At 33.5% G+C, this 12,846-nt stretch overlaps 1 protein-coding gene across 2 annotated transcripts; it reads left to right on the forward strand.

Annotated features, from left to right (window-relative positions):
• The first annotated feature begins 4,266 nt into the window (after positions 1-4,266).
• On the forward strand, positions 4,267-7,966 carry LOC120144853 (actin-7-like). 2 transcript variants are annotated; one of them, XM_039158811.1, is made up of 6 exons: positions 4,267-4,415; positions 6,094-6,164; positions 6,268-6,661; positions 6,747-7,360; positions 7,456-7,529; positions 7,628-7,966. In XM_039158811.1, the coding sequence occupies exons 2-5, from the start codon at positions 6,105-6,107 to the stop codon at positions 7,519-7,521; spliced, it is 1,134 nt and encodes a 377-aa protein (XP_039014742.1). In that variant the 5' UTR covers positions 4,267-4,415; positions 6,094-6,104; the 3' UTR covers positions 7,522-7,529; positions 7,628-7,966. The 2 variants fall into 2 exon arrangements, with proteins under 2 accessions (XP_039014742.1, XP_039014741.1); XM_039158810.1 differs by having other exon boundaries at positions 7,456-7,966.
• The last annotated feature ends 4,880 nt before the right edge of the window (positions 7,967-12,846 follow it).

The raw sequence follows: 12,846 nt of genomic DNA on the forward strand, positions 1-12,846 counted from the left end.
CCTTATTCTATGGAGGTGTTTCATCGTCATCAACTCCTCATCAACCTAATGTACCTGCTCAGGACGACGACGACGATGATGACAGCGAGGAGTCAGAACTAGTGATACGAAGAAATCCTCCTCGAGACCGACAGCCACTGCCCTGCGGAACACATTCGCGTCACAGGCATCGATAGATTTTTTTATTATATTTGTATTTACTTTATTTTGTTAAATTGTATTTTTTTTATTATTTTTCATTTAATACTTACTTTATTTTGTTAAATTTGTTGGACTTTTTTTAATGTATTTAAGTTAATTTTGTTTATTACCATTTAATATCAGTTATTGTAATTTGGTTATCATTTACCATTTAATTCTTATTGTAAGTTTGTTGTATTTAAAATTATATTCAAATACCAAATTGTTATTAGTTTGATAAAATTTAATGATTGTGTTCGTTTTTTTAATCTTCATCAGCGATTATCGAATGACATTAACTTGAAGTAAATGCAAATCAAAGTACAATAATTATTATTTGATAAACAAATACATCATCTCCTCATCAATTGTTACTTGATGGCAACAGAAGTGGACATGTTTTTCTAGTGTGTCCTGGGTTTCTACAATGCCTACATCTGCTGTATTGTCTAGATCTTTCTCGAATATCCATATCGCAATGAATTTGATTAGATTTTGGACGACCACACTCCCTCAATAAACTCGAATTCGGTACAATCGAAAGCCAATCTTGAACCTCATCAGGGTCTTTGTCATTACCTATGAGAAGAAACTCAAATTCGTATACCTTAAAAACTTCAGATAGTAGGTATACAGGATCCACAAAATGGTTATAGTCTTGACGTGTATGCGAGCAAGCTGCTATCACATAAGAGCATGGATACTTCAGAGCTTGAAAAAACCCGCAGTTGCACGTTCTGTCCCTTAGATTTACTCTTAACAAAACAGCTTGAATCCCTTGAAGAAGTCGTGGTAACTCTGTGACACGAAACATTTCATGCATTCTAGAGAAGCTTGTTACAGACATTCCATTTGATGCAACAATTTTTTTCTGTAGATCTGCAACTAATCTAGGGTGATAGACATGACCGTCTTGCATCCAGGTTTGAGCTTTTCCCCCGAGCTTCACAAAAAGCGCCCCAAACAAAAATATATAGTCTTTACCAAAGCCGTTACTGGTAAGTGACGTGCACCCTTTAAAGTTGAATTGATTGTCTCTGCCAAGTTGGTCGTCATGTGTCCATATCGATATCCACTATCATATGCGTTAGTCCACATTTCTTTATCAATGAGGCTGATGTAATCGTATCCTTCCTCGTTCTTCGCCCGTAAATCTTGAAGCATTGATTCAAACGTTCAAGGAAGTAGTTCGTAACCTGATCAAAAAATGTATAACTTACTAACTTGCTTTCTTTGCAAAATTAAAACGATTGAAAGAAAACAAACTACATCAGTTTTACTTACCCATGCGCATAATTAATTGACGCTCATCATTCTTCTTGTACCTTCCATGATAGTTCACAGCAATGTGTCGGAGATAATACCTATGTTGGACAAAGGGTGGTTGCCACATTGGACCCAAAGACTCCATTGATGCTTTGATCCCAGCTCCTTGATCTGAAATGACATAGATGTTTTCCCTCGTGATAACACGTGCATGTAAATTTCGGAGGAAAAAAGTGTAAGAATATGTACAAATGCAACTGGAAGAATATTGCGATTGCCATCTTGGACAACTGCCAATAATAAAACTTGCTTGTATTTTCCATACAAGAAAGTCCCGTTGATCTGGACCACAGGCTTGCAGTATTTGGCAGCATTAATGCACTGTGGGTAACTCCAAAAACCCTGATAGAATTGGCTTCATTCGCGAAGAACTCGATCATTATGGTATGCATAGGAGGTTTCGAAATCCACAATTGTCCCAGGATTCAACGTCCGCACCAGCCTAAACCAACCTGGAAGTTCGTTGTAAGATGCATCCCATTCGCCATGAAGTTTGACAATGACATTTTGTTTTGCCAACCAAGCTTTTTTATAGGAGATAGTGTACCTATACTGCGATTGTATAGCTGAAATCAACACTGCAACAACTATATGAGAGCTTGTTTTTACCATGGGCATGATGGCTTGGCATATCATTTCAGAGTCCAAGTTGGAATGATCTTGGTTGACTCCTCCAGCACAACATGTGTAAGGACCGTTGTATACTGTTAGTTCCCATATATTGTTTTTCCTCTTCATTTTCGATATGCGAACCATCCAATTGCATCCGTTTTCGCGTCGGGCATAATAACATACATATTTTTCGGTCGTCGATCGATTGACTCTAGACTGAACAAAATTACGGATATTGTAATTTTTTATAGCCATCACCGCTTATTCTTTGCTTGAAAACTCCATGCCTAAATATAACTCACCATTATTTATTGATAAGTAATATCCATAGTCACCGAGATGAGGCATATCTATAAATTATAGCCCGTACATTGCACCATAATCAGCTTCATACATGTATACAGGAGGGTCACTTTGTGCCACATTTTCTGGAACTTCATCATCATCGGAGTTGAATTGCGGTGATTCTGGGTAAATGAATTGTCCAGTCTCAGCACCATCCGCACCAGGCTCACGAAACGGTTCTTCTGGTGGAGATGATTGTTCCTCCATGCTCTCCACATTTAGGTCGAAGAACCTACTACTTGCACGCCTTCCCCTTGAACTGGAAGGCATATCGACATTGAGATCGAAAAAACTTGCAGTCGAATGCCTCTCCCTGGAGCTTGAAGCCATCGTGTCAAATGGAAACTGCATAGATGGTTGCGTCGACGGCATATCCATATGGTCAAAGAAATTTGCAGATGAATGCCTTCCCCTTGAACTGGACGCGGTGTTGCCATACGGATTGTTCGTGGATCCACCTCGGTACATATCGTAAGGAGTTACGGATGAATGTCTCCCCATTATGGCATTAAAATCATTACACATTACTGTAGTCGGGCTGTCAACTTGATCAACTTGATCAGCAAGCCCATAGTGGGAGCTTAAAGATTGACCCTGAACAGCACGCACTTAAACAAAATGTGCATACATCTTAATAGCGGCGTCTGAATAATTACTTTGAGTTTCAACCATCATTTGAACATCATCATTGTTCGAAAGTTCAAACGTTATATAAGTTAATGGCAACAATGATGTTGGAAATCTGTACTGCAACGACGACATTCTTCTACTACTTCCAACATGAATCTTTCTCGAAATCTTCGTTATCAGCTCCTCAAGAGTTATGTTTCTCTTGAATGATATTTTAACACGCTTATTTGATACGAAAATAACGTCAGTTTCATCTTCTCGAATTTCACCATCATAATAAACAATAGCTGAAAGTCGCGTCATTCTTTGAGTTTAAAAGTGCGGCAATATTATATCTGTAAAAAAAATAACTGAAACAAACCTGATTAAATAAATTATATATGAACGAAAATATAACACAATAAATTTTTTACACATCAACGTAAATAATTTAAATAATATAATTTTATATGATTACCTGTACCCCAAAATTATTTTGACGTATGCTCATGCTTTTCAATTTTATAAACACAAAAATTAATTGAAAATAATTAGTATAATATTTTTCAAATAATCATAATAAACAATAAGTATAATAAAAAAAATTATAACAAAATTTATAACGAAAAATCGTAGGAACTTCTAAATCAAATTACCAGAATTATTACTCGTTGACGGAATTGTTGTATTAATTTATAAGTTAGAGGAGAGAGATGTGAGGAGATGTGAGAAACTTAACGGAGAGCGAATGCTATTTATAACCATATAAGGTGCGGTACCTGCACCGCGCTATATGTAATTATTCAGATAAAGGTATAGTGCGGACCCTGGTCCGCGCTAAATATAATTCATACCCAGGTATAACGCTGAGCAAGGGTCGTGCTATACCCACGTGTAAGCCATGTCAACGTATAGCGCAGTACAGGTGGCGCGCTATACCCCACGTGACTCCAAATCAACATATAGCGCGGATAAAAAACGCGTTTTACTGCTACAGGTGTTAGATCAAAAAATATAATTTTACCGATATTAAATCGATAAATATACCGATAACTGATCATTTTTCGAAAAAAACATCTTAATTGACATCAATAAATTAAATAATATTTATCACTAAAAATAATATTCAATCCCTTCCCTTGAAATTGTCCATTGTTTTTTTCATATATAAATGCCCGTCTTCTCTCCATTCAGCCTCCAGTTCCGTCTCCAACAGCATAGCCATTAGCCGCCCGGGAGAAAGAGAGAAGCAAGCGACGTCGTTTTCTCCGTCCTCGTTTTGGTCTTCGTCTTCATCTCTCTTCCTTCATCCAGTTCCTATCCTTGCTTCTGTTCTTATTCAGGTGAAACTTTTAGTTTGCTTCTATTTCACTTTCAAATCAACCGATCTGTGGATTTTGATGTTTTACCGATGATTGAGCTGAGATCTGAAGTTCTTTTAATTTCCAGATAGTTTGATATAGCACGATCTGCATCTTTTGCTATCTGGATCTTTACTTACCTTGGTTTGCTTCTTTACTTTTGCGATTTCTTTGTAGATCTCTATGAGATGATTCATGTTCCCTTCCAGCTTCTTCTGGTTAATCCTTTCATTTTTATGGTTTTAATTGAATTTTTAAGATTTGTTCTGAAGTTATTTGAAGGCTCTAGTTTTTTTTTTCTTTGGATAATTGATTTGGTGTCTTGCTTATAACTGTCCGTGAATGCTTTCTACGTTTTGGATTGTGAAATTGGTTGGCTAACAAAACTTATAATCTTTTTTAAATGTTTGCAAATTGGTAAGTTCCAATCAGTTCAATTTTTATATATCAAACGCTGCTGAATCGTTTAATACATCAAAATTGATCGACCCGACTCGACTGAACATATATATATATATATATCATAACCGGGATAATCCTTCGTTCAATTTGGTCTTTTTTTTCTTCTTATCTATAGCTAATATTCCGTCGGATGGAGAAATTATTAGAGGTCCGGCTCCCCCAATTCATCTATATCTCAACCCAATAATATTAGTCCACGTTAAATTTTTCTTCGGTGAATCTTCACCTATTTCTTATATGTAAATAAAAAGTAGGTGGTTATATTGAAGTTATTTTAAAATTTGTATCTGTCTTTCATTAGAATCATAAATGATGTAGTGAGTCGAATCTTTTTTTTTTTTGATAAATAGTGAGCCGAATCTATTAAATAATAGTTTGGTCTGGGTCGGCCTTGATTTGGGAAGGGACCCGAGTATACTTAATACTGATTTGATAGATACGTGTCACAACACGGTGGGTTAATTTTTTGGTTGAATTTTAATCAATTAATTTTATTTTTAATTAAATTTATTATAATTTTATAATTTTGGGTTGGATTTATAAATTTGTAGATTGTAAATGGATTTAAACTAAAATGAGTTGGGTTTTGTATGGGTATCAAGTTTAGGTATAGTTGTATAAAGGTTGTATTTGGTTCAGGTACAGTTATATAGGGTGTAAGTGATTTATTTGGCTTTAAAGTAAAATCGACAACCTACTTACGCTTAGTTCGGAAATGTTTCTTCAAACGAGTTTTTCCAACATAAAAAATATGGTTTTTTCAATTTTTTAGTTTGAGTCAATAATTACTTTTCAAACGTTAATTTTTTTATTGAAAATGAGTTGTTTGGAATATTTATACACTTCAAATGGAATTTTGGACTAAAAACACTTCTATAAGTATTCCACCGAACGTCTGAGCCAACAAAATAAAAAATCAACTAATCATATTGTCAAATTGGTTTTGTTGAATTGGTTTATTTGGTTAACTGACCTTTTGGACAATTGTAGATTCTTTAGCTAACTAGGTATTAAATAGTTTTTTTATGCGCTTGAAGAAAAGAATGATTACTTAAGTTCCTCTTCTTTTGGTTTTTTTTTAAATATGTGATTGACATATATTTTCCTTTTTTTTCTTAATTATTTGAAATGGCATAGATTCCTTGTAGAGATTTTTTTCTTTCTTTCTAGAACTCACTATCTCAAATCTTGTTTGTAGAATTTTAAAGGATGGCTGATACCGAGGATATTCAACCCCTTGTTTGTGACAATGGAACTGGAATGGTGAAGGTTAGTTGATTTGTAGACCTGAGTTATTCTCTCCATTATTGTTTGTTTCTTTAATGAAGACCTTTACATTTTCTTGGTGGAGCTGATTTTGTTTATCATTCAGGCTGGTTTTGCTGGTGATGATGCTCCCAGGGCAGTTTTTCCCAGCATTGTTGGTCGACCACGACACACTGGTGTCATGGTTGGGATGGGTCAGAAGGATGCCTATGTAGGAGATGAGGCACAATCTAAAAGAGGTATCCTTACTTTGAAATATCCCATTGAGCACGGTATTGTCAGCAACTGGGATGACATGGAAAAGATCTGGCATCATACATTCTACAATGAGCTTCGTGTTGCTCCAGAGGAGCACCCTGTTCTTCTCACTGAGGCACCTCTGAACCCCAAGGCCAACAGAGAAAAGATGACCCAGATCATGTTTGAGACCTTCAATGTACCTGCCATGTACGTTGCCATCCAGGCCGTTCTCTCTTTGTATGCCAGTGGTCGTACAACAGGTTTGTTAAATCCCTGTAAATGTTCCATAGTTTTATAGATTGTTTCTGGTCAACCCACCACTTAATTATCTCCCTATTGGAACAGGTATTGTGCTGGATTCTGGTGACGGTGTCTCTCACACTGTGCCGATTTATGAAGGATATGCTCTTCCACATGCCATCCTCCGTCTGGACCTTGCAGGTCGTGATCTTACTGATGCTTTGATGAAGATTCTTACTGAGAGAGGTTACATGTTCACAACCACTGCTGAACGGGAAATTGTCCGTGACGTGAAAGAGAAGCTTGCATATGTTGCTCTGGACTACGAGCAAGAACTGGAGACTGCCAAGAGCAGCTCTTCTGTTGAGAAGAACTATGAGTTACCTGATGGACAAGTCATTACTATTGGGGCTGAGAGATTCCGTTGTCCCGAAGTCCTGTTCCAGCCATCTCTCATTGGAATGGAAGCTGCTGGTATCCATGAAACTACATACAACTCAATCATGAAGTGCGATGTGGATATCAGGAAGGATCTGTACGGCAACATTGTGCTCAGTGGTGGCTCAACTATGTTTCCTGGCATTGCCGACCGTATGAGCAAGGAAATCACCGCCCTTGCTCCAAGCAGCATGAAGATCAAGGTCGTTGCACCACCAGAGAGAAAGTACAGTGTCTGGATTGGAGGATCTATCTTGGCATCGCTCAGCACCTTTCAGCAGGTGAAATATGTTTTTGCATATAAATGGCTTCTGTTTCACTTTTCTCTCTGTTGGTTGTCTGAGACTGACATATCTTTTTTTACCTGATGCATCAGATGTGGATTTCCAAGGGAGAGTATGACGAGTCTGGTCCATCCATTGTCCACAGGAAGTGTTTCTAAGAAACTCTGTAAGTGCTTTCATGTTCTGTTACATTTTCGGTTTAGTTGGCTTTTTCGTGTCCTGTGTCAAGTGAATTAAAGTCAGGCTCATGTGGGGAAGCGGCAGGGATAATTCGAGGCTTTTCTCTGGTATTAATGTATTATATAAGCCTTTCATCAGTTGTGATACCGCCGGTGTCACTGCAACTGGGATGGCTGCCCATCAGACAATTGGTTCTGGGGTCCTTCATATCCTTGCATCTTTCAAACACGTTGCTTAATAGGATGCTGTTTGTAGCTGGAGAGTGATTGTGGTGGTCATTATATTTACCTTATTTTCATTTTAAAAGCATTTTTTTTTACCTGAGAACATTAATGTTAATAGCTGTGTACGGCTTAAACTAGTGTCAGCTTGTGGTCATGAACTCTTTTGATGGAAATTATATTGGATACCTGGTTTTTAAAATCTTATGGTGGTGAATGCATTTTATCTGAATTCATTTGCTGTAAATTTAGTTGTTAAATTCTGGTGAATGTGATTCATGCCACAAAATGGTGACATGTCCGCCTCAAAGTTGTGATTATTATGGGAAACATTTACAAATAATACCCCCCCCTCTTTCTAGTGTTTTGAATGTTAAGCTCTAGGGTTGTGTTCATTTCCGGTTATCTAAAGGTTCTTTGGGGAGTGTAAGATTTAAAAAAAAAAAAAACTATTTTTAGAGATCTAAAATATTTTTTTATAAAAAAACTACATTTATATGTATTTTTTTTTATATATTTATGTGTATTTGAATTAGAATAAATCAAATATTTGTCAATTATGAAATATAATATCTCAAGATATATTGATCCTATTATAATAACATCGTCATTAAGATATATGTGTTCTGGTTTGATTCTGTTTATATTTATGACATGATAAATAAAAAATTATGTCTAAATTATGTATGATTAGATATCCTTAATTTCTCAAAGTGAATGTTACAACGTATATTAATTTTGGAAGTTTCTCTTGTTTTAGAGTACACACCAAATGTTAATGTTCTCACTGGGTAGGATTCCTTTCCTTGTAGTATTATTCTTTAAATTTTAAAAATTTGGCATTTAAAGTAGACAAAGCAAAGAAAGAAATTTAATAATTTCATGTTACAAATAAAATGATTGAAAAGTGATGTAATTATTTTAGTAGTCCGGTAATTATAAGGGTGTATTCAACGGCGGAAGATCCTCCCCTGACCCCACGCTAAATGGGTTCCACGTGAAGCTAATCAACCGGCGGACGCGCTTGCTATACTTGCAGATCACTCTCGGATCCCCGCTGCTGTTCTTCACACTGCTGCTGCTCTCGTGTTTCCTTTGCTCCAAAAGGATGTTCTAGATCATATGCTTTAATTTAAAGCCCTCTTTTTCATTCAAAAAAATATTAATTAATATTAAAAATATATTTTTTAAAAAAAATAAATAAAGAAAAATTTATCAAGATTCCCTCAATTAAAATAAATCGTATTTATAAAAATATTTTAACTGTTATAATAAATTCTTAATTTTGCCCGTAAGTGTATTTGTTTAGATTTTTTTAAATTTATGGAAAACACATATATATTTTGTAATTTTTTTTATTTAAACTCAAGATATTTAAAGAGATTACATTTCTTTTGTATCACCGAAATTATCTGAAATGAATTCAAAAATACTGTAATTTTTTTAATTATTTATAATTTAAATGAAAATATTTTGATATAATATCACGATAATAATATCACGTTTCTTTTACTAACATTTACGCCCTGCTTTCCAGCCCTTTCCCGACTAGCATGTTTCATATAACAAATGACAATGCAGCGGGAGATTCATTGAGGGCTGGAAGTGGGTATGTATTTATCTCTAAATTTGAATTTTTTTATAGGAATGTATTTATCTTTAAATTTGAATTTTTTGATTACCTATTTTGTTGATGGTATTTATCCGAAAATTCTATTGCGCTCGCCTTCAAATTTGAATTTTTTTTCTATTAGTGACATATTTTATTGATGATGTCCACCTTGAAAATTTATTTATATCTATCTCATTCAAAAAAATTATATATGAGAGATAGGGGCTCGATCGGGTCGGGTCGAGTCAAAAAATTTTGAGTTATTTAAATTGATCAATCATATTTTAAAACTCGAAGTTGACTTTAAATTTTTTTGGGTCGAATCGAATGTTTTAGTTTCTTTTTAAATTTAATTGTATATTTATAATGTTATGATATTATTTGATTTCAATTTAGATGATTTTTATAACTATATATATTCACTTTTTTCATATGTGATATACATATATCATACAAATTCGAGATACTCGACTCAAACTTAAAAATCAATTTACTAATTACTAAAAATTTTGAGTTATTCAAGTTACTATTCGAGTTGTATTTTACAATTCAGTTTGAACTTGAAACTTTTTCGAGTCGAGTTTATGAAATTACAATTCAAAACCAATTTGAGTCGAATCAAAAGAATTAGATTTTTCGAATCAAGTCGAATTTTACCAAGCATAGAAATGAAAATCTCATAGTTTTAGCGTAGAATTTTGTAATAACGATTAACATTTGCATAATTCTGGTTCCACAAGTTTGTATTTTACAATTAACGTTTGCATGATTCATTTATTAATTTTATACTTCTTATGATAACTATATATATTTTTAAATAGATAATAATTGTGTCTTATAAGTATGGATATCATATAATTTATTATAAATGTTATGATTTATATATTAATATGGAATTAAATTAGACCTCGCAAAATTAACTTAAATTCAATTATTTGAATTGATTCTAAATATGAAACGAATCGAACTAAATCAATACTGACTTGAATTTTAACTGGATAATACGAATTTGTATTCAATTTGACCCAAATCGAAAGCTATTTGAATTGATATATTATCCTGAACAAAAAGTAATTTGATCTAAAAATAACTCAAATTAAAAGCAACTCAAACCGAAAATAATCCAAATTGGAAATATCTTGAATTTGATTTGTTTAAATTTAACTCAAATCGAACATCAACATGATCTAAAATTGACAATTTATTTAAAACGGATAATTTATTTATTTATTTTTCTTAAAGGTGGTAATTTAAATTTATAAGAATAATAATTCAAGGGAAGCGAAAGACCTCGGCCTCGTTAAAAAAACCTCCTTAAATCTTTTTTTTTTTTTGTAAGAAAAAGAGTGCTCAAGTCAATGCCCATCATACAAGAAACAAACACACAATCAACAGAAATTACCTCGAATCACATGGATAAAACCCTCCTTACAATCACCGTTAGATCACCAAGCAACCCGGCCGACTAAGTTATAATGAACAAATCTCCAACTCCAACAACACCAGCCCTATTAACTGCCAAGATTGACCACAACAAACGTCATCTGCAACTAAGAAAGAACCCTGAGGGAGCACACGGTGATGATAAAATTGTAAAATAAAAAAAGCGTTTTTATGTAAGAATGTATCAATATTTTATGTATACACTCAATTAGCGTCTGATACTTGCAAAACATTTAGGGATCAACTGTCTGATTGTCGAACTGGGTGCTAAATGGATTGTGGATGCGTTGAACAACGAATCTGCAAGAAAATAGATGGTTTAAAGAACGTGAAGAGTTATGGAAAGAAGGTTGGATAAAAGAAATCAGACACATGGAGAGAGGGGAACAGGTGTGCTGACTTCATGGCACTTTTGACTGAGGAACTTTGTATCCCGGAAAACCCACTACAGGGGTTATTACCGCTGCCGGCAACTGACGCTGAAGGAATTAGAACATTAAGACTGTAAGGAGCTAGCCTCCAAGTATTATTCTGTGTAAAAAAAACTCAATTCAAATTGACCCGAAGGTTGACTCGAACCAAAATCTGACCAATCTAATATTAAGCCGACTTGAAAACTAAATGATATTATATTAAACCGACCTAAAAACCAACTAGTCCAATATTGACCCTAAATAATATGATTCAATATTAAGTTGACTCAATCTAACCCAACTTACCATAGATTTGAACTGAATCTCACATGACCTAAATTAAATCTAAACTAAATACAACTTAAGTTTAAAATAATTTAATCTGAAATAACTCAACCTAACCTAATCCAAACTACTCTATTGTCGCCTCAAGGTATTCAACATCGAATATATGTTTAGACTTTTAATTGCGTGAGGTTGTTTTACTCAATTGAAAAGTAGTATAATAATAAGCAAATATTTTTTTATTATATGAAACATATAGTTTTTATTTGTTTTTTCACTTTCAAATATTTTAATTTTACTCATTTATGTTTTCTTAAATATGGTTTAAAATTTAAATTGATTGATTTAAGATTATTTATTTGAAATAATAAATAGGTTCTTGAATTATATAACTATTTATACCTAACTAAGCATATAAAATAAAATGTATTACTATAATTTTAAAAAGAAATAAGTAAACCACAAAAAAGTCAATGGACGGGCATTCGTCGCAATCAACCAATCACATTGGTCCCATCCAGACGCGATGGGTACTTGAAAATTTGGACTTCTGCATTAATTTAAGGGTAAACTACACCCATGGTCGTTAATGTTTGAGTAGATTTTTTTCATTGAAGTTTCAAAAATAATAAATGGGTCACTAACGTTATCAATTTATAACAAAATGGTTGCTAACGTTATCAATTTGTAACAGAACAATCACTTCACCATTATATCTATTGAATTAGTGATGTGTCAATGCTAATAAAAAGGTTAATATTTAGTTTTACCCCTAAACAACTGCTAAAACATCAAATAAATCCTTAAACAATGATTTTATATCTAATTTATCACAAAAACTTTCTAATTTGTAGTTTTTTCAAATACCCCACCATCAAAACTATATTCGAACCAACTTCCTTACAAAACGAAAACAACAATGCATAGATAAATGGAGTTTTTCCATTGAAGACAAATACATGAGTATTTAAAACCATATATTCAATTAATTTTAATATAAAAAGTAATGGTTTTGTGATGGTTTTCGTTTTGTAAATAAAGTGGTTAGAATATTTAAAGACAAATGAGGGTTCGTTTAAGTGTGGTTTTCATTTTATAAGGAAAGTGGTTAGAATATAATTGGGATGGTGGGATGTTTAAAAAAATGGAAATTAAAAAGTTTTTGGGATAAATTAGATATAAAATCATTGTTCATGGACCTATTTGATATTTTAGCAATAGTTTAAGGGTAAAACAAAATATTAAATTTTTTATTAACAAATTCATGCCATCAATTTAACAGAGATACCGGTGGAGTGATCATTTTATTACAAATGATAACGTTAGTGA

The sequence above is a fragment of the Hibiscus syriacus genome, unplaced genomic scaffold (genome assembly GCF_006381635.1).
Source record: "Hibiscus syriacus cultivar Baekdansim isolate YM2019G1 unplaced genomic scaffold, ASM638163v2 tig00110890_pilon, whole genome shotgun sequence".
Taxonomy (NCBI): Eukaryota; Viridiplantae; Streptophyta; class Magnoliopsida; order Malvales; family Malvaceae; genus Hibiscus; species Hibiscus syriacus.

Coding starts and splice junctions, on each gene's coding strand:
- LOC120144853 (XM_039158810.1), top strand. CDS start 6,105: ATGGCTGATACCGAGGATATTCAACCCCTTGTTTGTGACAATGGAACT. Junction 6,662..6,746: donor TGCCAGTGGTCGTACAACAG/GTTTGTTAAATC, acceptor CTATTGGAACAG/GTATTGTGCTGGATTCTGGT. Junction 7,361..7,455: donor CGCTCAGCACCTTTCAGCAG/GTGAAATATGTT, acceptor CTGATGCATCAG/ATGTGGATTTCCAAGGGAGA.